Source organism: Myxine glutinosa, chromosome 12, assembly GCF_964187855.1.
Source record: "Myxine glutinosa chromosome 12, kmMyxGlut1.1, whole genome shotgun sequence".
NCBI lineage: Eukaryota > Metazoa > Chordata > Myxini > Myxiniformes > Myxinidae > Myxine > Myxine glutinosa.
This window is the reverse complement of record NC_136272.1, coordinates 53,211,780-53,234,895: the sequence shown is the minus strand read 5'-3', so window position 1 is coordinate 53,234,895 and position 23,116 is coordinate 53,211,780. Positions and strand designations below refer to the sequence as shown.

General features: G+C 44.0%; 2 protein-coding genes across 6 annotated transcripts in view; both read left to right on the top strand.

The window, feature by feature from the left end:
• The window catches only part of LOC137418586 (uncharacterized), a 156,580-nt gene that overhangs the window by 102,784 nt on the left and 30,680 nt on the right, over positions 1 to 23,116 (top strand). For 3 of the 5 annotated variants that reach the window (XR_013621101.1, XR_013621102.1, XR_013621103.1), the window contains 3 exons: positions 4,936 to 5,047; positions 11,003 to 11,072; positions 12,499 to 12,563. Coding sequence is in view for 1 of the 5 variants with exons in the window: in XM_078766819.1 (XP_078622945.1) it covers positions 4,936 to 5,043 (108 nt within the window). In the remaining 4 variants the exon portion in view is untranslated. Of the gene's footprint in view, positions 1 to 4,935; positions 5,048 to 5,156; positions 5,215 to 11,002; positions 11,073 to 12,498; positions 12,564 to 23,116 lie in introns of those variants that run through there. The other 2 variants (XR_013621104.1, XM_078766819.1) reach the window with 2 other exon arrangements.
• Positions 15,672 to 22,954, top strand: LOC144888393 (uncharacterized). Its single transcript, XM_078766263.1, has 2 exons — positions 15,672 to 18,291; positions 22,076 to 22,954. The coding sequence occupies exons 1-2, from the start codon at positions 18,142 to 18,144 to the stop codon at positions 22,952 to 22,954; spliced, it is 1,029 nt and encodes a 342-aa protein (XP_078622389.1). The 5' UTR covers positions 15,672 to 18,141.

Sequence of the window (23,116 nt, the reverse complement as noted above, 5' to 3'; positions counted from 1 at the left end):
CCCCTTTCACGAGTACCCGGGGCGGGTAGTGTAAGTGTTAGGTAGAGGGTATAGGTAAATTGTGGTTGGATATTGGCATCTGTGGTGCGGGTGACAGAATGGTATTTGGATGGGTGCATTAGTGTTGTGGAAATGGCTGGGCGTGTAGCCTGTTAGTGTGTGTAGTTGGTTGGGCACTCCACCACTGTGAGGATGTCGGCCAGGTGAGGCCGCAGGTGGGCTCTGGGAGCCGATAGTTGTGAGTGGGTGCCTGAGGATCCCGGGTGTGGATCGGGCAGCCCAGTGCCAGAGAGGGCACCGAGTGGGGAGAGCGCCAGAGGGCCTTCCCCAGGTAGTTAGGTTAGGGTAAGGAGCAGGTAAGCTCGGAGGCAACTGCAGTGGTGGAGGTGTGCAGGTGGGTAGACCCACTGGGAGAGGTACACGCCACAGCCCAGAAATTGTGCGAGGGCACCGGGAGATGAATCGGGGGAGTGAGACCCCAAATTGAAAAGCACCACAGTTTGGCCAATGGGAATTGGTTTTTAGAACCCATAGTGTAAGAGGGCCAATGGTTTGGCCGGAGAAAGACCCCGGGTAGTGTAAAGTTGTTAAAGTCATTTAGGAAATAGTTAGGATTGATGAACCTGTCGCACCATACGCAGCCACTTACCTGTGGTGATGATGATGACTCCACACCTGTGTTTTCTTTGTTCTGTGTGCAGGAAATGAGAATTGCTGTGTGGATTGGTGAGACGCATCACGACGTGGATGAGACATTGGGGTGATTCCATCTCTCCCTCCCTAGGAGGGACTGATGATGAATTGGTAATGGCAAATTTTGATGAGTTGAAAATGGCAAATTTGATTGGTTAAGAGGGAGAGAAGACGAATTTGGTATATGGGAGGAACGGGGAAGACAGTAGGGACGTTTGTTGATTTGTAAAGTAGATGTTTATGGGTAGTGTTGTGTTTTGTGGATACAGTAAGGGGTAAGGGAGGGGCCATGTAGGTTACCTGGTGGGGGGGGGGGGGCGTACGGTAGGAACGTACCTGTCTCACCTGGTTCCCATGTGCCCCCAGTGTGCATTACCTTACATTGCGTGCACTTTTGCGCCCTTACCACCTTACTCACTTGTCTGCTTCTTTTGTCTCCCACCTCTGAGGATCTGGCTTTGGGGTAGAGAGAGAGGAGAGAGAGGTGCTGGCTACGCAGTTGTGGGCCTGCACTTTCGCTGCTTGCTGCCTGGATCGATACACCATATGGACCGCAATGTTGGTGGCCACCCACAATGGACCGCAGTTCTTTTGCGGCCAAGCACCACCCGTGGATGGACCTATGGGTCAACGTGGCACCTATGCCATACAAGGTGAACCACTTATAGTTGGCCCCCTGACGGCCACAATACAGAAATGGACGCGGTTGGCGCCTTTCTTTATTTTTTTGAAAGAGGCAAGAACACCAAGTGCACCACACGAAGGCAAGACCAGCGGCAGAACATCGGCCGGCTGCGACACCACCGGTGATTTATAAACACTTTATTGGTGCACCGGATGGTGCTGACTGTGTTATGGGGTGGTGCTTTTGATGCTTGGAAGGGGTGCTCTGCACATTATTAAAGGCCATAAGGCCACAGAGCACTCGTGGGTTGGTGTATCGATGCTGGCATGCGTGCTCTCTCTATGCATAACATCTGCATGTGTTCCTCCAAAAACAGGTCCTGGATCGTAGTGTAAATATCAGCGTAGTCTTGTGTAAATAATGCTCCCTACCGGCTGTATGTTTAGTTTGCGAATTCTTTCCGGATTCGGTTATCCTGTGGGTGTGTTTCTGTGAGGAGAAGGGTGCAACGTCGCAGGGGGACATATTTACTCATTTGTGAATATCTGTAAAACTGTCGCACTCAGGGTAGAGTTAATAGTAGAGGGAACTACATCTGAGTGCCACACTAAAATAGGTAAAAATTTATCGGGTCGGGACGCCCCGAGGGTAGAGAAGGGTGCAATGTTGCGGATATGGGACTTGGCCTCAATATCCGCTTGTAAATACTCCCCTATTTCCCCAATACTCCCCAACTATCCCCAATCCCCCATTCCCTAGTCCCATTGCCTGTAAATAACACTCTGTAGAACCGACCTTCCCCTTTTTCCCCCATTAAATGTCGTGCCCAGGTTCACCGCATCTCACGTAGACAACTATGGGACATCTTGCTAGTTATTCTTAGTCTATGTCAGTTAAGGACTCGTTTCCATTAATTCTGACTCTTCGTTGCACCAGAATGTGATCGTATGGCACCAGTAGTGAGTTTAGGACCTCCCCTTACCTCCTCCCATCTTCCCCATGAAACAACAACAACAACTACAACAACTACAACAACAACAACAACAACAACTACAACAACAACAACAACAACTACAACAACAACTACAACTACAACAACAGAGGAGATGGGGGCGGCGCGGCGCGGGGGAGTGTGCGTCCTCACACCGGCTCGGTTAGCCGCCATGACCATGCGCTCCGACGGGGTTACCACGAAGGGGCTCCCTGTCAGCCCCTCGTCAAGGGCAGAGCCGGTAACCCCCCCGCACGCACCCAATGAGAAGCAACGGGCCGATTCCATCTGGGGCGGAGCTAACGAGCCGAGGGCGTGTCACTCCCCGCCGGATATACGCAGCCACTTACCGGACGTGACGTGAGATGCGCCCCCGACTGAAGAAGACAAGTCACGACCTTCGAGCGCTGAGTGAGGCCTCCCGCATCTCTGGACCGGAGCGGGTCGATTCTGTCCTTGAGCCAAGAGTGCACCTTGAGCCATCGACTACCCGCTTTCCTTGCCATCAATCCCCGTGTGAGTCAGTTTTGTCCCGTTTATCTGTCGTCTGTCGGGGCTAATATAAGAGTGTGTCTAAGTGCCTGTCTTTCTATGCTGTCCCTCTCATTCCTGTAATCTGACCTTCCGCAATATTATAACCTCCTCCGGAGGTCTTGAGAACTGAACCCTTGGTGTCGTGTCATTTTAATCCCAGCCGTTGTGTCCTTTTCCATCATTGATTTAGCATAGCGCGACTTAGTCAACGTTCGAGTATAATCGGGTAAACGTGCAGGCGCGGTCATACCAAACCGCTCGGTAGACCAACATCCACAACCGCGTCTGTAACAATATTATGAAAAGATCTGGATATTGGGCCATCTCAGATTCAGAGATTTGATTTTTGCAAGATTTCGATTCGATTGGGATCGAAGAGAACACCTTCTTCGTCTTCTGTACAGTGAAGTTGCCAGCCCTGAATTCTCTGGCTACATCTGGGTGCTTCATTGGGAGTGCAACCGTGTCCCTCAGGTGAACAGGGACACACCTGGCATAGTGTGTGTGGTCTAAGGCATGGAACCATGGGACCAGTTCCGTCAGGGCATCAAGGTACGTCGTGAATGAAGCCTGCCGCAGAGAACGCACGTAGACCAGTACCAACATCTCTAGTTCCAGCACAGTTGCCCAGTACTGAAAGTTGGGAATGTCTTCTCCTCTCTGGTGACACCAGTCTTCGAACTCAGGCAGGTCTTCTGCATCATCAGCATATGTCATACAGTGGCGTTCATACGCACGGTGTTGCAGGATGTGCAGTGCCGCTGCAGTGATTTGATGAGCTCTTCTTGTGCGGGTGACGTGGGCAGCTCGTAGGAAGGAGTCGGCCGTCCCTGGCGTTGCAATCTCAGCTTGCAAAATCTGCAAATCTTGCAAAAATCAAATCTCTGAATCTGAGATGGCCCAATATCCAGATCTTTTCATAATATGATAGTCTACTAGTGTGCCAAATTTGGTGCTTGTATCACAAAATGCACAATTCTTTTGAATATTTGGGCTAAGCCGCCCCACTAAAACGATATCTATAGGTGTGCAAAGTGTCAAGTTAATCCATCCTTCGATGCCTGAGCCTTAGGCGAACAAACTTTTCAAGTCCTTGCATTATAGTATGATTTTCCTTGGTGGCCATATTGGATTTTGGACGTCATCTCGAAAATAAGTGACATATGAAATGTACCTTTCCCTGAATCAGTTTCACTGACCTCAAAAACCCCTGATTTGATACCTCATTTGTCTATCTGTGACTTCTACAGCCAGAGATATATGATATTTCAGTTTTGCTGGTGGCATTTTGAATTTTGGCCAACATCTTGGAAAATCTGAAACGGTCAGGATGGCTCCTCGGCTAAAATCAATTGATAGGTCCAAACGAAGCTCCATACCAAATTTGGGACTTTTGTCCGGCTTGTAACATTACGCCTAAAAATTGTTGCTAAGCCACCTGACTATCACATGCAGTGTTATTTGTAAAAGTTTGGTCCATAAGCACGAAAATAAAAATGGTAGTTTTGTAAAGTCGTTCCCCCAGAAATTATTGCTAAGCTGCCTAACTAGATCAATCACATGGGGGTTAAATGCATGTTCCAAGTGAACTCCAATCGGTGGAGGCGTCGTGGTGCACCGGGCTAAGGCGGGCCACGATGACGTATCAACGATGCGTACTCGAGAGCTGTAAACGGCAAAGGTTCGAATCCTCGACCCTGGGCCCCCGCAGGTGTTGCGCCGCGGAAAATGAGCCTCACGCTAAAGACGTCCGGGCGGACGCCCCGGGCACCCGGGCCTCCACCCTTTTGAATCCAAACCAATTAATCAATAATTAATCACTGAAAAGCGAATTTATGCATTTGAAATCGTCCACCGTTCCTTGTCGTGACGTCACATTCAACGGCCATAAAATGAAATGTTGTTGTTTTTTTGAAGGATATTTAAATAATCTCGTTGACCCTTAAGGACTTATATATATATATATATATATATATATATATATATATATATATATATAAAACCCTTCGGTTTATAATTATATATAAAATCGATGGACCATCCACAGGGTAAAGGAAAGAATAAAAGAAAAAAATATCACTTCCCGTTCCAGATCCAGGAAGTTGACCCCAAGAGGAAGAAGAAGAAGAAGAACCACCCTTCGGCTAGTCACTCGTCACTCGTCACGTCAGTCGTCAGTCGTAGTCCTCGGGCACACTGAAACTGTAAGTGTCATGTGCGGCTGTCATACGGGTTGAAGGCACGAACAGTGCACCAAAATCGAGCGTCATTATATATCATAAATTAATAATGCACTATATCCTGCCTCCAAAGGTGCGGGCGACAGTCCCTGACCGAGCTTTGTTGGTTTATTGGTTTATTCCCAAAGATGGATGTTCCATTCACCGTCAGGAGCATTCCCAAAGATGGATGTTCAATTCAAGGTGAGGAGCATTCCCAAAGATGGATGTTCCATTCACGGTGAGGAGCATTCCCAAAATTAGTCACGTGAAAAAGTAAGTACCCGTGTACAAGTAAGTACACGTGAAAAAGCTCCGTCTCCCTGTGCCGCCCCGTCTCCCTGTCCCGCTCCGTCTCCCTGTCCCGCTCCGGCTCCCTGTCCCGCTCCGTCTCCCTGTCCCGCTCAGTCTCCCTGTCCCGCTCAGTCTCCCTGTCCCGCTCAGTCTCTCTGTCCCGCTCAGTCTCCCTGTCCCGCTCAGTCTCCCTGTCCCGCTCAGTCTCCCTGTCCCGCTCAGTCTCCCTGTCCCGCTCAGTCTCCCTGTCTGCGGGCGACAGCTCAGTCTCTCCGTATGGAGTGGGAGGGAGAGAGCAGTGGGATTGGTAGAATATGGAGTGGGAGGGAGAGAGCAGTGGGATTGGTAGAATATGGAGTGGGAGGGAGAGAGCAGTGGGATTGGTCGAGTGAAGTATGGAGTGGAAGGGAGAGAGCAGTGGGATTGGTAGAATATGGAGTGGGAGGGAGAGAGCAGTGGGATTGGTCGAATATGGAGCGGGAGGGAGAGAGCAGTGGGATTGGTCGAATATGGAGCGGGAGGGAGAGAGCAGTGGGATTGGTCGAGTGTGGAGTGGAATGGAGAGAGCAGTGGGATTGGTCGAATATGGAGTGGGAGGGAGAGAGCAGTGGGATTGGTCGAGTGACGTATGGAGTGGAAGGGAGAGAGCAGTGGGATTGATCGAATATGGAGTGGGAGGGAGAGAGCAGTGGGATTGGTCGAGTAAAGTATGGAGTGGAAGGGAGAGAGCAGTGGGATTGGTAGAATATGGAGTGGGAGGGAGAGAGCAGTGGGATTGGTCGAGTGAAGTATGGAGTGGAAGGGAGAGAGCAGTGGGATTGGTCGAATATGGAGTGGGAGGGAGAGAGCAGTGGGATTGGTCGAGTGAAATATGGAGTGGAAGGGAGAGAGCAGTGGGATTGGTAGAATATGGAGTGGGAGGGAGAGAGCAGTTGGATTGGTAGAATATGGAGTGGGAGGGAGAGAGCGGTGGGATTGGTCGAGTGAAGTATGGAGTGGGAGGGAGAGAGCAGTGGGATTGGTAGAATATGGAGTGGGAGGGAGAGAGCAGTGGGATTGGTAGAATATGGAGTGGGAGGGAGAGAGCAGTGGGATTGGTAGAATATGGAGTGGGAGGGAGAGAGCAGTGGGATTGGTAGAATATGGAGTGGGAGGGAGAGAGCAGTGGGATTGGTAGAATATGGAGTGGGAGGGAGAGAGCAGTGGGATTGGTAGAATATGGAGTGGGAGGGAGAGAGCAGTGGGATTGGTCGAGTGAAGTATGGAGTGGAAGGGAGAGAGCAGTGGGATTGGTAGAATATGGAGTGGGAGGGAGAGAGCAGTTGGATTGGTAGAATATGGAGTGGTCTTTTGGTATAATCCTGGGTTAAATGTGCATCCACCTTTTGGTATAATCCTGGGGTAAATGTGCATCCACCTTTTGGTATAATCCTGGGTTAAACGTGCATCCACCTTTTGGTATAATCCTGGGTTAAATGTGCATCCACCTTTTGGTATAATCCTGGGGTAAATGTGCATCCATCTTTTGGTATAATCCTGGGTTAAATGTGCATCCATCTTTTGGTATAATCCTGGGTTAAATGTGTATCCACATTTTGGTATAATCCTGGGTTAAATGTGCACCACCTTTTGGTATAATCCTGGGGTAAATGTGCATCCATCTTTTGGTATAATCCTGGGTTAAATGTGTATCCACATTTTGGTATAATCCTGGGATAAATGTGCATCCACCTATTGGTATAATCCTGGGGTAAATGTGCATCCACCTTTTGGTATAATCCTGGGGTAAATGTGCATCCACCTTTTGGTATAATCCTGGTTTAAATGCGCATCCTCCTTTTGGTATAATCCTGGGTTAAATGTGCATCCACCTTTTGGTATAATCCTGGGTTAAATGTGCATCCACCTTTTGGTATAATCCTGGGGTAAATGTGCATCCATCTTTTGGTATAATCCTGGGTTAAATGTGCATCCACATTTTGGTCCAAACCTGGGTTAAATGTGCATCCACATTTTGGTATAATCCTGGGTTAAATGTGCATCCACCTTTTGGTATAATCCTGGGGTAAATGTGCATCCACCTTTTGGTATAATCCTGGTTTAAATGCGCATCCTCCTTTTGGTATAATCCTGGGTTAAATGCGCATCCTCCTTTTGGTGGAAACCTGGGTTAAATGTGCATCCACCTTATGGTATAATCCTGGGTTAAATGTGCATCCTCCTTTTGGTATAATCCTGGGTTAAATGCGCATCCTCCTTTTGGTGGAAACCTTGGTTAAATGTGCATCCACCTTATTGTATCATCCTGGGTTAAATGTGCATCCATCTTTTGGTATAATCCTGGGATAAATGTTCATCCACCTTTTGGTATAATCCTGGGTTAAATGTGCATCTACCTTTTGGTAAAATCCTGGGTTAAATGTGCATCCACCTTTTGGTATAATCCTGGGTTAAATGTGCATCCACCTTTTGGTATAATCCTGGGTTAAATGTGCATCCACCTTTTGGTATAATCCTGGGTTAAATGTGCATCCACCTTTTGGTATAATCCTGGGGTAAATGTGCATCCATCTTTTGGTATAATCCTGGGTTAAATGTGCATCCACATTTTGGTCCAAACCTGGGTTAAATGTGCATCCACATTTTGGTATAATCCTGGGTTAAATGTGCATCCACCTATTGGTATAATCCTGGGGTAAATGTGCATCCACCTTTTGGTATAATCCTGGGGGTAAATGTGCATCCACATTTTGGTATAATCCTGGGTTAAATGTGCATCCACCTTTTGGTATAATCCTGGGTTAAATGTGCATCCACCTTTTGGTATAATCCTGGGTTAAACGTGCATCCACCTTTTGGTATAATCCTGGGTTAAATGTGCATCCACCTTTTGGTATAATCCTGGGTTAAATGTGCATCCACCTTTTGGTATAATCCTGGGTTAAATGTGCATCCACCTTTTGGTATAATCCTGGGTTAAATGTGCATCCACCTTTTGGTATAATCCTGGGTTAAATGTGCATCCACCTTTTGGTATAATCCTGGGGTAAATGTGCATCCACTTTTTGGTATAATCCTGGGTTAAACGTGCATCCACCTTTTGGTATAATCCTGGGTTAAATGCGCATCCTCCTTTTTGTGGAAACCTGGGTTAAATGTGCATCCACGTTTTGGTATAATCCTGGGTTAAATGTGCATCCACCTTTTGGTATAATCCTGGGTTAAATGTGCATCCACCTTATGGTATAATCCTGGGTTAAATGCGCATCCTCCTTTTGGTGGAAACCTGGGTTAAATGTGCATCCACCTTTTGGTATAATCCTGGGTTAAATGTTCATCCACCTTTTGGTATAATCCTGGGTTAAACGTGCATCCACCTTTTGGTATAATCCTGGGTTAAACGTGCATCCACCTTTTGGTATAATCCTGGGTTAAATGTGCATCCACCTTTTGGTATAATCCTGGGTTAAATGTGCATCCACCTTTTGGTATAATCCTGGGTTAAATGTGCATCCACCTTTTGGTGTAATCCTGGGTTAAATGTGCATCCACCTTTTGGTATAATCCTGGGTTAAATGCGCATCCTCCTTTTGTTGGAAACCTTGGTTAAATGTGCATCCACCTTTTGGTATAATCCTGGGTTAAATGTTCATCCACCTTTTGGTATAATCCTGGGTTAAACGTGCATCCACCTTTTGGTATAATCCTGGGTTAAACGTGCATCCACCTTTTGGTATAATCCTGGGTTAAATGTGCATCCACCTTTTGGTATAATCCTGGGTTAAATGTGCATCCACCTTTTGGTATAATCCTGGGTTAAATGTGCATCCACCTTTTGGTGTAATCCTGGGTTAAATGTGCATCCACCTTTTGGTATAATCCTGCGGTAAATGTGCTTCCACCTTTTGGTGGAAACCTGGGTTAAATGTGCATCCATCTTTTGGTATAAGCCTGGGTTAAACGTGCATCCACCTTTTGGTGGAAACCTGGGTTAGACGTGCATCCACATTTTTGTCCAAATCTGGGTTAAATGTGCATCCACCTTTTGGTATAATCCTGGGGGTAAATGTGCATCCACTTTTTGGTATAATCCTGGGTTAAACGTGCATCCACCTTTTGGTATAATCCTGGGTTAAATGCGCATCCTCCTTTTTGTGGAAACCTGGGTTAAATGTGCATCCACGTTTTGGTATAATCCTGGGTTAAATGTGCATCCACCTTTTGGTATAATCCTGGGTTAAATGTGCATCCACCTTATGGTATAATCCTGGGTTAAATGCGCATCCTCCTTTTGGTGGAAACCTGGGTTAAATGTGCATCCACCTTTTGGTATAATCCTGGGTTAAATGTGCATCCACCTTTTGGTATAATCCTGGGTTAAATGTTCATCCACCTTTTGGTATAATCCTGGGTTAAACGTGCATCCACCTTTTGGTATAATCCTGGGTTAAACGTGCATCCACCTTTTGGTATAATCCTGGGTTAAATGTGCATCCACCTTTTGGTATAATCCTGGGTTAAATGTGCATCCACCTTTTGGTATAATCCTGGGTTAAATGTGCATCCACCTTTTGGTGTAATCCTGGGTTAAATGTGCATCCACCTTTTGGTATAATCCTGCGGTAAATGTGCTTCCACCTTTTGGTGGAAACCTGGGTTAAATGTGCATCCATCTTTTGGTATAAGCCTGGGTTAAACGTGCATCCACCTTTTGGTGGAAACCTGGGTTAGACGTGCATCCACATTTTTGTCCAAATCTGGGTTAAATGTGCATCCACCTTTTGGTATAATCCTGGGTTAAATTTGCATCCACCTTTTGGTATAAACCTGGGTTTAAACGTGCATCCACCTTATGGTGGAAACCTGGGTTAAATGTGCATCCACCTTTTGGTATAAACCTGGGTTTAAACGTGCATCCACCTTATGGTGGAAACCTGGGTTAGACGTGCATCTACCTTTTGGTGGAAACCTGGGTTAGACGTGCATCTACCTTTTGGTGGAAACCTGGGTTAAACGTGCATCCACCTTTTGGTATAATCCTGGTTTAAATGTGCATCCACCTTTTGGTATAATCCTGGATTAAACGTGCATCCACCTTTTGGTATAATACTGGTTTAAATGTGCATCCACCTGTTGGTATAATCCTGGGTGAAACGTGCATCCACCTTTTGGTATAATCCTGGGTTAAACGTGCATCCACCTTTTGGTATAAACCTGGGTTAAACGTACATCTACCTTTTGGTGGAAACCTGGGTTAGACGTGCATCCACTTTTTGGTCCAAACTACCCAATGGGAAAAGGCAGGACTGGCAAGCAGGCCACCCAACAGGTCTATGGCAATAATTGCAGATGGAGACACCAAACTTTCACAGGGCTTTGTAGAAAACCAGTTGGTATTTCCACTTGTAAAACAAACTTCCTGTCCTTTGATCCCACCTTGGTCATGCCCTGCCAGCTCATCAATATCTGACTCCTTCCCATTTATGGGTCCACTTAAGGCAGATCCCACACTCCGTAGCCCTATTTATATGGACTACATAATGTAGAAGAAAGAATACTTCAAAACAAATCATTACATTGGAATCGTATAGCACTTTGTCTGCTTAAGAAACCACATTCATTTGTGTTCTTGCATCATGTTTGCAGAAATATCGACAATACTTGGCAGGAATCCTGGCTCCTCCATATGGAGCGATGGAGATGATACCGAACAGGAGTAAGGAGACCCTTTTTAATCTTTCACGTTCAATTCCTACAGCTCTACATGATAATTTGTTGTAATATATTTCGGAACTTATAAAAGACGTTTGTCGTGATGCTTCTCTTCTATGAGCTAATGATTATGTACACTCTAGAATTTTTTTTCTTCAAGTATTCCCACAACACAACAACAACAACATGCATTTTAAGGCCATGTTCCCTGCTAGAGCGGAAGTATTCCCACAAGGCGATGTAATATACACAACATGTCGTCGCACACCACTCCTGTCCTAACACTTCCTTTTTTGAGTTTTTAGCTGCGACGAGCATCTCTATGAGAGGACCGCGTTGTTGTTCTTGTTGTTGGGGTGCCTTTTTGAAAAGCGCATGCGCATACACTCGGACTTCCCCTACCGACCAAGCCCGTTTCAAATTATCCCTCTGCCACCCAGAATTAACATTAATAAATAACATTAATGAATTAAGATTAACATTAACAGAAATAACATTCACGTCCATACATTATATGTAATCAGTTGATGAAGCATGATGCGTCGCAAAACAAAGGACAAGACCAGAACTGAAAGACAAAAAGACGCTGGTGCATGCGTATAATTTAATGACTGGTCGAATTTGGTAGCGCATATTGCAACGGATATCCTCATGATTCTACACGTCGCAGCTGGTGATCACACTGTGGTCATTTTTCTCTTGTTTTTTAAAAGTATTTCCGCAAGGTGATGTAATGCACACACAGTGTCACTGCACACCACACCACTCATGCACTAACACTTTCTTTTTTGAGATTTTTTTTTTTGGTATTCCCGCAAGGTGATGTAATATATACACCATGTTGTCGCACACCATTCATGCACTAACACTTCGTTTTTGAGTTTTTTTTTTAGTATTCTCTCAAGGTGATGTAATATATACACCATGTCGTCGCACACCACTCATGCACTAAAACATCCTTTTTTGAGTTTGTTTTTTTCATATTCCTGCAAAGTGATGTAATATACACACCATGTCGTCACACACCACTCATGCACTAACACCTCCTTTTTTTCATAGCAACATAGCACAAGCAATATGTTATCAAGTGATTTCTCCATTCAAATTCCCTTGTTTGTGATTATCTCATGGCAACGTCCTTTGTAAAAACAAACTTAAATCCGTTTCTTTCACAATTTGCTAGCTACATTTTAATTTGCATTCATTATTATTACATTAAGGAGTCCCTCTTTCTTGACCTTCTGACAATAAGAATCATCCTTTGTGCCAGTGACTGTTGTACACACCTGTCTTGTTGCACCATTCAGGGAGCTGCTGGTCTTCAAACAAAACTTTGAGCTCGTTGTAACGTTTGCTCGAGCTCAAAAAAGGAAAAAGGCTGATTGAATGTTCCAATATTAATTGATCGTTCATGTTTAATTCCTTTGTAGGACTTGTTGATAAAGACCAAATGAAAAGCAACGATCTACATGCATTACCCACACACTCTGGCAAGGTATGTTAGGTGTAAAGGCTGATTTATGCTTCTGCAAACATGCACGGGTGTCGCCCGCAGACGTCCGCATGGGTGTTTGCCAACTTACTTGCATGTAACGTTAACGCGTGCAGTACGGGGCAGTGTCACATTTACTAAAACTAAAGAATGTACAGAAAATGGAGAAGCACCCAGAAATGGAAACCCGTTTCCACCTCCAGTAAAAGTGTAAACATTCTGTTTGAATGTTTTGGTTCTTTGTTTTAGTTCCGGATTTGGGTCTGGGCCCAACCCTCAATGCTACCAGATATACTTCCCTGCTCAACCAATCAGCGTTTGTTTGACGCACATGACCACAGCTACGTGCGACGCATTGTTGAGATTTTGGAGGGGTGCGCATCGACCCCTCGGCGAGCCTATGCGGGCTACGGTTACCCATAAACCCCTTCTCTGCATAGCTATGCAGAGACGCTTACGTGCATCTTCGTAGAAGCATAACTCCGGCTTATGTGATCATTGTCTCAATAAACCAACAAAAAAAAGATAATTCATTCAGAAATACGGATTGATTAATTCCTTCGGAATTAAAGATCGATTAATTTTCTCAGAAATACAGATTGATCAATTCGCTCAGAAATAGAGAGAGATTCATTACCCCAGAATTAGAGATAGATTAATTACCCCAGAATTAGAGATAGATTAATTACCCCAGAATTAGAGATAGATTAATTACCCCAGAATTAGAGATAGATTAAATCCCACATAATTGGAGAAAGATTAATTACTGTACCCCAGAATTGGAGATAGATTAAATCCCCCATAATTAGAGATGGATTAATTCCCCCACAATTAGAGATAGATTAAATCCCCCATAATTAGAGATAGATTAAATCCCCCAGAATTAGAGATAGATTAAATCCCCCAGAATTAGAGATAGATTAAATCCCCCAGAATTAGAGATAGATTAAATCCCCCAGAATTAGAGATAGATTAAATCCCCCAGAATTAGAGAAAGATTAAATCCCACATAATTAGAGAAAGATTAATTACCCCAGAATTAGAGATAGATTAAATCCCCCAGAATTAGAGATAGATTAAATCCCCCAGAATTAGAGATAGATTTAATCTCCCAGAATTAGAGATAGATTAAATCCCCCAGAATTAGAAATTGATTCATTCCCCTGTAATTAGAGATAGATTAAATCCCCCAGAATTAGAGATCGATTAAATCCCCCAGAATTAGAGATAGATTAAATCTCCCAGAATTAGAGATAGATTAAATCCCCCAGAATTAGAGAAAGATTAAATCCCACATAATTAGAGAAAGATGAATTACCCCAGAATTAGAGATAGATGAAATCCCCCAGAATTAGAGATAGATTAAATCCCCCAGAATTAGAGAGATTAAATCCCACATAATTAGAGAAAGATGAATTACCCCAGAATTAGAGATAGATTAATTACCCCAGAATTAGAGATAGATTAAATCCCACATAATTGGAGAAAGATGAATTTCCCCAGAATTAGAGATAGATTAAATCTCCCAGAATTAGAGATAGATTAAATCCCACATAATTAGAGAAAGATTAAATCTCCCAGAATTAGAGATAGATTAAATCCCTCATAATTAGAGAAAGATGAATTACCCCAGAATTAGAGAAAGATTAATTACCCCAGAATTAGAGATAGATTAAATCTCCCAGAATTAGAGATAGATTAAATCCCCCAGAATTAAATCCCCCAGATTAAATCCCCCAGAATTAGAGATAGATTAAGTGCCCCAGAATAAATCCCCCAGAATTAATTCCCCCACAATTAGAGATAGATTAAATCCCCCAGAATTAAAGAAAGATTAAATACCCCAGAATTAGAGAAAGACTAAATCCCCCAGAATTAGAGAAAGATTCAATCCCCCCAGAATTAGAGAAAGATTAAATTCCCCAGAAGGAGAGATAGATTAAATCACCCAGAATTAGAGAAAGATTAAATCCCCCAGAATTAGAGATAGATTAAATCCCCCAGAATTAAATCCCCCAGATTAAATCCCCCAGAATTAGACATAGATTAAATCTCCCAGAATTAGAGTTAGATTAAATCCCCCAGAATTAGAGAAAGATTAAATCCCACATAATTAGAGAAAGATTAATTACCCCAGAATTAGAGATAGATTAAATCTCCCAGAATTAGAGATATATTAAATCCCCCAGAATTAAATCCCCCAGATTAAATCCCCCAGAATTAGAGATAGATTAAATCCCCCAGAATTAAATCCCCCAGAATTAAAGAAAGATTAAATCCCCCAGAATTAGAGAAAGACTAAAGCCCCCAGAATTAGAGAAAGATTCAATCCCCCCAGAATTAGAGAAAGATTAAATTCCCCAGAAGTAGAGATAGATTAAATCCCCTAGAATTACAGATAGATGAATTCCCCCACAATTAGAGATAGATTAAATCCCCCAGAATTAGAGATAGATTCATTCCCCCGCAACTAGAGATAGATTAAATCCCCCAGAATTACAGATAGATTAAATCCCCCAGAATTAGAGACAGATTAAATCTCCCAGAATTAGAGATAGATTAAATCCCCCAGAATTAGAGAAAGATTAAATCCCACATAATTAGAGAAAGATTAATTACCCCAGAATTAGAGATAGATTAAATCCCCCAGAATTAGAGATAGATTAAATCCCCCAGAATTAGAGATAGATTAAATCCCCCAGAATTAGAGATAGATTAAATCCCCCAGAATTAGAGAAAGATTAAATCCCACATAATTAGAGAAAGATTAATTACCCCAGAATTAGAGATAGATTAAATCCCCCAGAATTAGAGATAGATTAAATCCCCCAGAATTAGAGATAGATTTAATCTCCCAGAATTAGAGATAGATTAAATCGCCCAGAATTAGAAATTGATTCATTCCCCTGTAATTAGAGATAGATTAAATCCCCCAGAATTAGAGATCGATTAAATCCCCCAGAATTAGAGATAGATTAAATCTCCCAGAATTAGAGATAGATTAAATCCCACAGAATTAGAGAAAGATTAAATCCCACATAATTAGAGAAAGATGAATTACCCCAGAATTAGAGATAGATGAAATCCCCGAGAATTAGAGATAGATTAAATCCCCCAGAATTAGAGAGATTAAATCCCACATAATTAGAGAAAGATGAATTACCCCAGAATTAGAGATAGATTAATTACCCCAGAATTAGAGATAGATTAAATCCCACATAATTGGAGAAAGATGAATTTCCCCAGAATTAGAGATAGATTAAATCTCCCAGAATTAGAGATAGATTAAATCCCCCAGAATTAGAGAAAGATTAAATCTCCCAGAATTAGAGATAGATTAAATCCCTCATAATTAGAGAAAGATGAATTACCCCAGAATTAGAGAAAGATTAATTACCCCAGAATTAGAGATAGATTAAATCTCCCAGAATTAGAGATAGATTAAATCCCCCAGAATTAAATCCCCCAGATTAAATCCCCCAGAATTAGAGATAGATTAAGTGCCCCAGAATAAATCCCCCAGAATTAATTCCCCCACAATTAGAGATAGATTAAATCCCCCAGAATTAAAGAAAGATTAAATACCCCAGAATTAGAGAAAGACTAAATCCCCCAGAATTAGAGAAAGATTCAATCCCCCCAGAATTAGAGAAAGATTAAATTCCCCAGAAGGAGAGATAGATTAAATCACCCAGAATTAGAGAAAGATTAAATCCCCCAGAATTAGAGATAGATTAAATCCCCCAGAATTAAATCCCCCAGATTAAATCCCCCAGAATTAGACATAGATTAAATCTCCCAGAATTAGAGTTAGATTAAATCCCCCAGAATTAGAGAAAGATTAAATCCCACATAATTAGAGAAAGATTAATTACCCCAGAATTAGAGATAGATTAAATCTCCCAGAATTAGAGATATATTAAATCCCCCAGAATTAAATCCCCCAGATTAAATCCCCCAGAATTAGAGATAGATTAAATCCCCCAGAATTAATTCCCCCACAATTATAGATATATTAAATCCCCCAGAATTAAAGAAAGATTAAATCCCCCAGAATTAGAGAAAGACTAAAGCCCCCAGAATTAGAGAAAGATTCAATCCCCCCAGAATTAGAGAAAGATTAAATTCCCCAGAAGTAGAGATAGATGAAATCCCCCAGAATTAGAGAGACGAAATCCCCCAGAATTAGAGAAATATTAAATCCTCCAGAATTAGAGACAGATTAAATCCCCAGAATTAGTGAAAGATTAATTCCCCCACAATTAGACATAGATTAAATGCCCCCGAATTAGAGATAGATTCATTCCCCCACAATTAGAGATGGATTAAATCCCCCAAAATTAGAGATAGATTAAATCCCCCAAAATTAGAGATAGATTAAATCCTCCAGAATTAAATCCCCCAGATTAAATCCCCCAGAATTAGAGATAGATTAAATCCCCCAGAATTAATTCCCCCAAAATTAGAGATAGATTAATTCCCTCAGAATTAGAGACAGATTAAATCCCCTAGAATTAGAGAAAGATGAATTCCCCCACAATTAGAGATAGATTACATCCCCCAGAATTAGAGATAGATTCATTCCCCCGCAACTAGAGATAGATTAAATCCCCCAGAATTACAGATAGATTAAATCCCCCAGAATTAGAGACAGATTAAATCCCCCAGAATTAGAGATAGATTAAATCCCCCAGAATTAGAGAAAGATTAAATCCCACATAATTAGAGAAAGATTAAATCCCCCAGAATTAGAGATCGATTAAATCCCCCAGAATTAGAGATAGATTAAATTCCCCAGAATTAGAGATAGATTAAATCCCCCAGAATTAGAGATAGATTAAATCCCTCAGAATTAGAGATAGATTAAATCCCCCAGAATTAGAAATAGATTCATTCCCCTGCAATTAGAGAAAGATTAATTACCCCAGAATTAGAGATAGATTAAATCCTCCAGAATTAGAGATAGATTAAATCCCCCAGAATTGCAGATAGATTAAATCCCCCAGAATTAGAGAAAGATTAAATCCCACATAATTAGAGGTAGATTAAATACCCCAGAATTAGAGATCGATTAAATCCCCCAGAATTAGAGATAGATTAAATCTCCCAGAATTAGAGATATTTAGATCGGACGAACCGATCGAACCCATCTATGAGACTATGGACTCTCCCGACGCTCCCATCGCCGAAAGTCTACCGACCCTCCCCTCACCGAGTCTACCAGGGCCCGACGACTTGGCGTTACACCCTTCGTCACCCGACCCTGGTTGACACCGCTAGGGGCGCGACTATAAGACCCGCTGCTGCGGACGGTGCTCCGAGACTTCTCCTGTGACACGTTACATCTGGTAGACTCGCTAACGGTACGCCAGCATAGAATATTCAGCTTGCTTACATTGCTTACATTGAATGTTATGAATGGTCCCATGTGATGCCATATCTTATGCTTATTGCATTTCCTGCATTACAGGATGATGTCATGATCTAAATGGAATTAAACCAGAAGTTGGACTAAAGTTGTGTGGACCTGATTGGTTTTCCACAACACTCAGGTGGATCGACGACAACCGTTGACTACCTGATGGTGCGTAGGCGAGATATGGGGCACCTCCGGGACACAAAGGTGATCCCGGGGGAGGAGGCTGTTTCACAGCACCACTTGGTTGTCTGCGACATGAGGGTGAAAGGTGCGAGGAGAGCTCGGCGGGTGAAGTACCAACCGAGAATGAAGGTGTGGAGGTTGAAAGAGGTGCCAGTAAGGGAGGCATTAAAAGAGAGGCTGAGTAGGGTAGAGGCTGATGTGGTTGAGCTTGAAAGTGATTGGATGTCAATGAAAGATAGTCTGTTGGGAGCCGGTGGTGAGGTATGTGGATGGACAAAAGGACCACCGAGGCACTTGGGAACATGGTGGTGGGATGATGAAGTTGGAAAGAGGATTGACGAGAAGAGGAAGAAGTTCAAGGAGTGGCAGAAGGCGAAGGGTACGGGAGCAGAAAAAGCAGAGCATGAAAGTTATAAGGCAGTCAAGAAGGCTGCAAAGAAAGAGGTAGCAAAGGCTATAAGGCAGCCAAGAAGGCTGCAAAGAAAGAGGTAGCAAAGGCACAGGAGGCATGCAGGAAAATGTTCGGAGAACGCTTGGATTCGGAAGAGGGTCAGAGAGCGGTATTCAGGATTGCAAAGCAGATAGCGAAAGAGAGGTGTGATGTGATGGGGGTGAGTTGCTTGGGACAAATCGTTGTGGACCCAGATGGAATTAAAGGAAGACGGAAGAGATGTATGGAAATGCTGTTGAATGCAGAGAATGAATGGCATGGCAACATAGAGAGTAACCCAGTTTTAGGACCGGCAGAGAAGATAACTGAGAAGGAAGTTGAGGAAGCGATAAAAGCAATGAAGAGTAGAAAAGCAGGAGGGCTGACGGGAGTTGTGGGAGATGTGTTGAAGGCAGCAGGAAGTTGGGGTGTGAAGAGAATGACAGAGATCTGTAATCTGGTGGTGAAAGAAGGCCGCATTCCAGTGGATTGGGAACTGAGTACCCTCGTCCCTCTATACAAGGGGAAAGGTGACCCTCTGGAGTGTGGCTCGTACCGAGCGATAAAGTTATTGGAGCATGGAATGAAGGTATTGGAAAGGGTGTTGGAGAGGAGGATAAGGAAGAAAGTGCAGATCGACGAAATGCAGTTTTGGATTTATGCCAGGAAGAGGAACGACAGACGCGCTTTTTATTGTGAGGCAGTTGCAGGAGAAGTACATGGAGAAGAGGAAGAAGCTGTTTCTTGGGTTTGTTGATCTGGAGGAAGCATTCGATAGGGTTCCACACGAAGTATTGACACGGGCATTGAGGAAGTTAGGAGTGGAGGAATGGTTGATCAGAGTAGTGATGGCAATGTACAAAAGAGCGCGTACAGCTGTAAGGATGAAGGATGGGAACAGTGGTGAGTTTGAGGTGAAGGTGGGAGCGCATCAGGGGTCGGTACTAAGGTCACTACTATTTGTAGCTGTGATGGAGGTGCTGGCTCAGAACGTAAAGGAGGGTTTTTTTTTGGGGGGGTGGGGGTTTGTTTTTTTGTTTACAGAATCGAGGCTTGTGAAAGAGCTAACATTTATTTCACAAACAAATCTAACAAACAAAATATATAAAAAGAGGGAGCAGTAGACAAGATGGGGAGAGAAGGGGAAGCACACAAACACAACATTTGAGAGCAGGGACATCGGGAGATGTGTGGGAGGGAGAGGGCTTGGGGGGAGGAGGCGTGGGAAGGGGGGGGGGGGGGGTGGGAGAAGTATAAAACACAAGTACACCAAGGACTTCCAGCACAGAAGTTGGTATTTCAAAAAAGTGGATTTGGGGTGAAATTAGCAGGGGTAGAAAAGATCAAGGTTTTGGATGGGGGAAGATAAGAGATGGTGGTGAACAGCTGTTTTAAAGACCTGGAGGGAGGAGTGGGATTGAAGAGAGTGAGGGAGTTTGTTCCAGAGGCAGGAGAAAAGAGGAATGAAGGAGTGAAGGTGAGCAGAGTCTTGATTTTGGCAGTTTAACCATAAGAGGGTTGCAGGCAGATCTTGTGCGACCTGCAGGAATATTTGGGGGACAGAGCCCAGAGACAGCTGGGAGGGCAAGGCCGGAGAGGAGTCGGTAGAAGACGGAAAGACCACCAACCTGCCGGCGGTGAGTGAGTGAATGGCCCTTGGAGTTAGCTTCATCGCGGGAGATTCCAATGATTCTGAACGCTTTGGTTTCAACCGCGTGAAGACGAGCTAGGTGTGAGGCAGGAGCACCAGCCCAGAGGGGAGTGTAGTATTCCATTGAGCTGCAGATGAAAGCCTTGTATGTGGTGAGGAGCTCAGGTGTGCCAAGGAAGGACTTCGCACGACGGAGGATGCCCAGTCGGCGGCTGGCTTTGGAGGCCAGATTTGAAATGTGGTTTTCCCAGGAAAGATCATGGCAGATAGTGAGACCCAAAAGCTTGAGTGACATAACGTCGTGGAGAAGTTTGTTGACAAAGTACATGGGAGGGTTGTCCGGACGGTCTTTTCGAAGAGACATAGTGATAGTGTGAGATTTTTCAGGATTGAAATGTTCCACTTGTTTGCCCAGTCTGTGATTTTGTCGAGGTCTGCAGAGAGTGAGGAGGCTGCTGCCTGCCTATCTGAAGGAATAGGTATGGAGTGGCAGAGAGTAGAGTCATCAGCAAAGAGATAGAGAGGATTTTCCAAGAGAGTCAGAGAGATCATTGATGAAGACCAGAAAACGCACAGGGCCCAGAACACTGCCTTGGGGAACTCCAGCCTGAACAGGAAGAGGAGATGAGATAAACCCATTCAGGGCCACACGTTGACTACGACTAGAGAGGAAGTCCGCCAGCCATGCGTGGAGATTTCCATGGATACCAAAGGAGGAGAGTTTGGTGAGCAGAGGGTGGTGCCAGACCGTGAGTCCCAGTGAGTCGCAGAAGTCCTTTGCTGAGGAGCCATGGCTTGTGATAGAGGTACCCACACCCAGCCAACTGGCATGGTGACAATTGAAATCACCACATATGAGGAAGAGAGAGTTGGGATGGGTAGATAGAAGTTGGTCCATATTATCAGACAGCGAGATGTATATGGAGTCATCACTGTTTGGTGGACGGCACAACACACATATGAACAAAAGGTGGGAGCGAAGGGGAAGCCGTAGCCAAAGGTATTCCTGGGGGTGAGGTGGAGAGAGGGCAGTGCAGGGCGAGTGAGGAAGAGTTTTTTTTATAAAGATAGCAACCCCACCTCCAGGACATGGCTCAGGTCTAACCTTCCTGGAGGTGCGAATAACCTGGGATAGATACCAAGGAATCAGAGACACCATGAGGTAGGAAAGTTTCTGTTAAGCAGATCACGTCTGGTTTGTCAGAAGCAACCTGTATGGAGAGATCAGTCAAGTTTGAGCGAAGGCCCCGGATGTTTGAGGTCCATACCGTTAATGAAGAGGAAGGGGGAGTGAAAACATTTTGCTACCTCGGAGACATGTTGAATGTAGAAGGTGGATCAGACTCAGCAACGGTTGCTAGAGTGAGATGTGCATGGAAGAAGTTTCGGGAACTGAGTGGCGTGCTGATGAGGAGGGTAGTGTCGTTGAAGCTGAAGGGAAAGGTGTATGCTGCATGTGTGATAAGTGTTATGATTTATGGGAGCGAGACATAGGTAATGAACGTAGAGCAGCAACGAAGGCTGGAAAGGGTGTAAATGGGAATGGTTCGGTGGATGTGCAGAGTATCGTTGAGAGAGAGGAAGACAAATGATGAATTGCGAAAGATGATGGGAATAGAGCCTGTGATTGATGCTGTGAAGAGAAACAGGTTGAGATGGTTTGGTCATGTGTTGAGGAAGGATGAAAGTGACTGGTTGAGAAGAGTGATGGAAATAAATGTAGAAGGAAGTAGAGGACTATTAATGGTCAGTGCCATGAAACTTTCCAAAGTGCATGTGTGAGACGCTTGGTCTCCTTCAAAATGATGGAGAATGGCATTTTGCATTGACAGATGCAGATTGCAGAAGCAATACAAATGTGCCCACAAATCAGGGAGCTCTTTGTGACCCTCCTACTCTACTCTTTTGAAACCCTGCTGACCCAGTTATGGTCTTCGACCATCACCATATGCACTGGTGGGATGACTTTCTTCCTCGGGTTCCTCAATAAGCAAGCTGATCATCAACTCCTGCGTGCAATGGTATCGCTGGACGTTGAGCATCGCCTTCAACACCACGACAGACAACTTTCTGAGTTTCATCTGCCAAATGTCACAAATGATTTGCGTGCAACAGTGCAAGCAATCAATGGAAATATTGCACAACCACAACTGCCAATGATTATTCAGGAGGAACTTGAACTTGCTTATGATTTTAAAACTTTGAGAAACATTGTAAACCAACGCTTGCATGGCCCAAATGCACTTCTACCCTCTCAACGTGAGGTATATGTATATGACACTGTTATAGTTGCTTTACAGAAAAAGGAACCATTGGCTATCTTCCTGGATGCAAGAGGTGGGACAGGTAAAACCTATACACTGAACACTCTGCTAGCTGCTGCACACACCCTGCACAGTGACAAAATGAATGTTTCTCTAGCTGTTGCCTCAAGTGGTATTGCGGCTACACTTCTGCTGGGTGGACGTACATTTCATTCCAGGTTCAAAGCCCCCATCATGGTCACTGACTCAACAACATTATCAATATCGATATCTCACCAAAGTGTTCTTGCTGACCTAATTCGTAGAGCAAACCTTATTGTATGGGACGAGGCTCCAATGAGTCACAGGCACCTACTTGAGGCACTTGACCACCGTACATTACGAGACATCACCAACCAAGACATACCTTTTGGGGGAAAAGTAATAGTTCTCTGCTGGACACTTTAGACAGGTGCTTCCTGTTATTAAACATGGATCACGTGCCCAGATTGTCAATGCCTCTCTGAAATATTCTCTGTGTTGTGGCAACATTTCAAGATATTCCACCTTACCGAGAATATGCGTGTGCTTATGAATGGACATTGGACATTATAAAAAATCGAGGGAGTT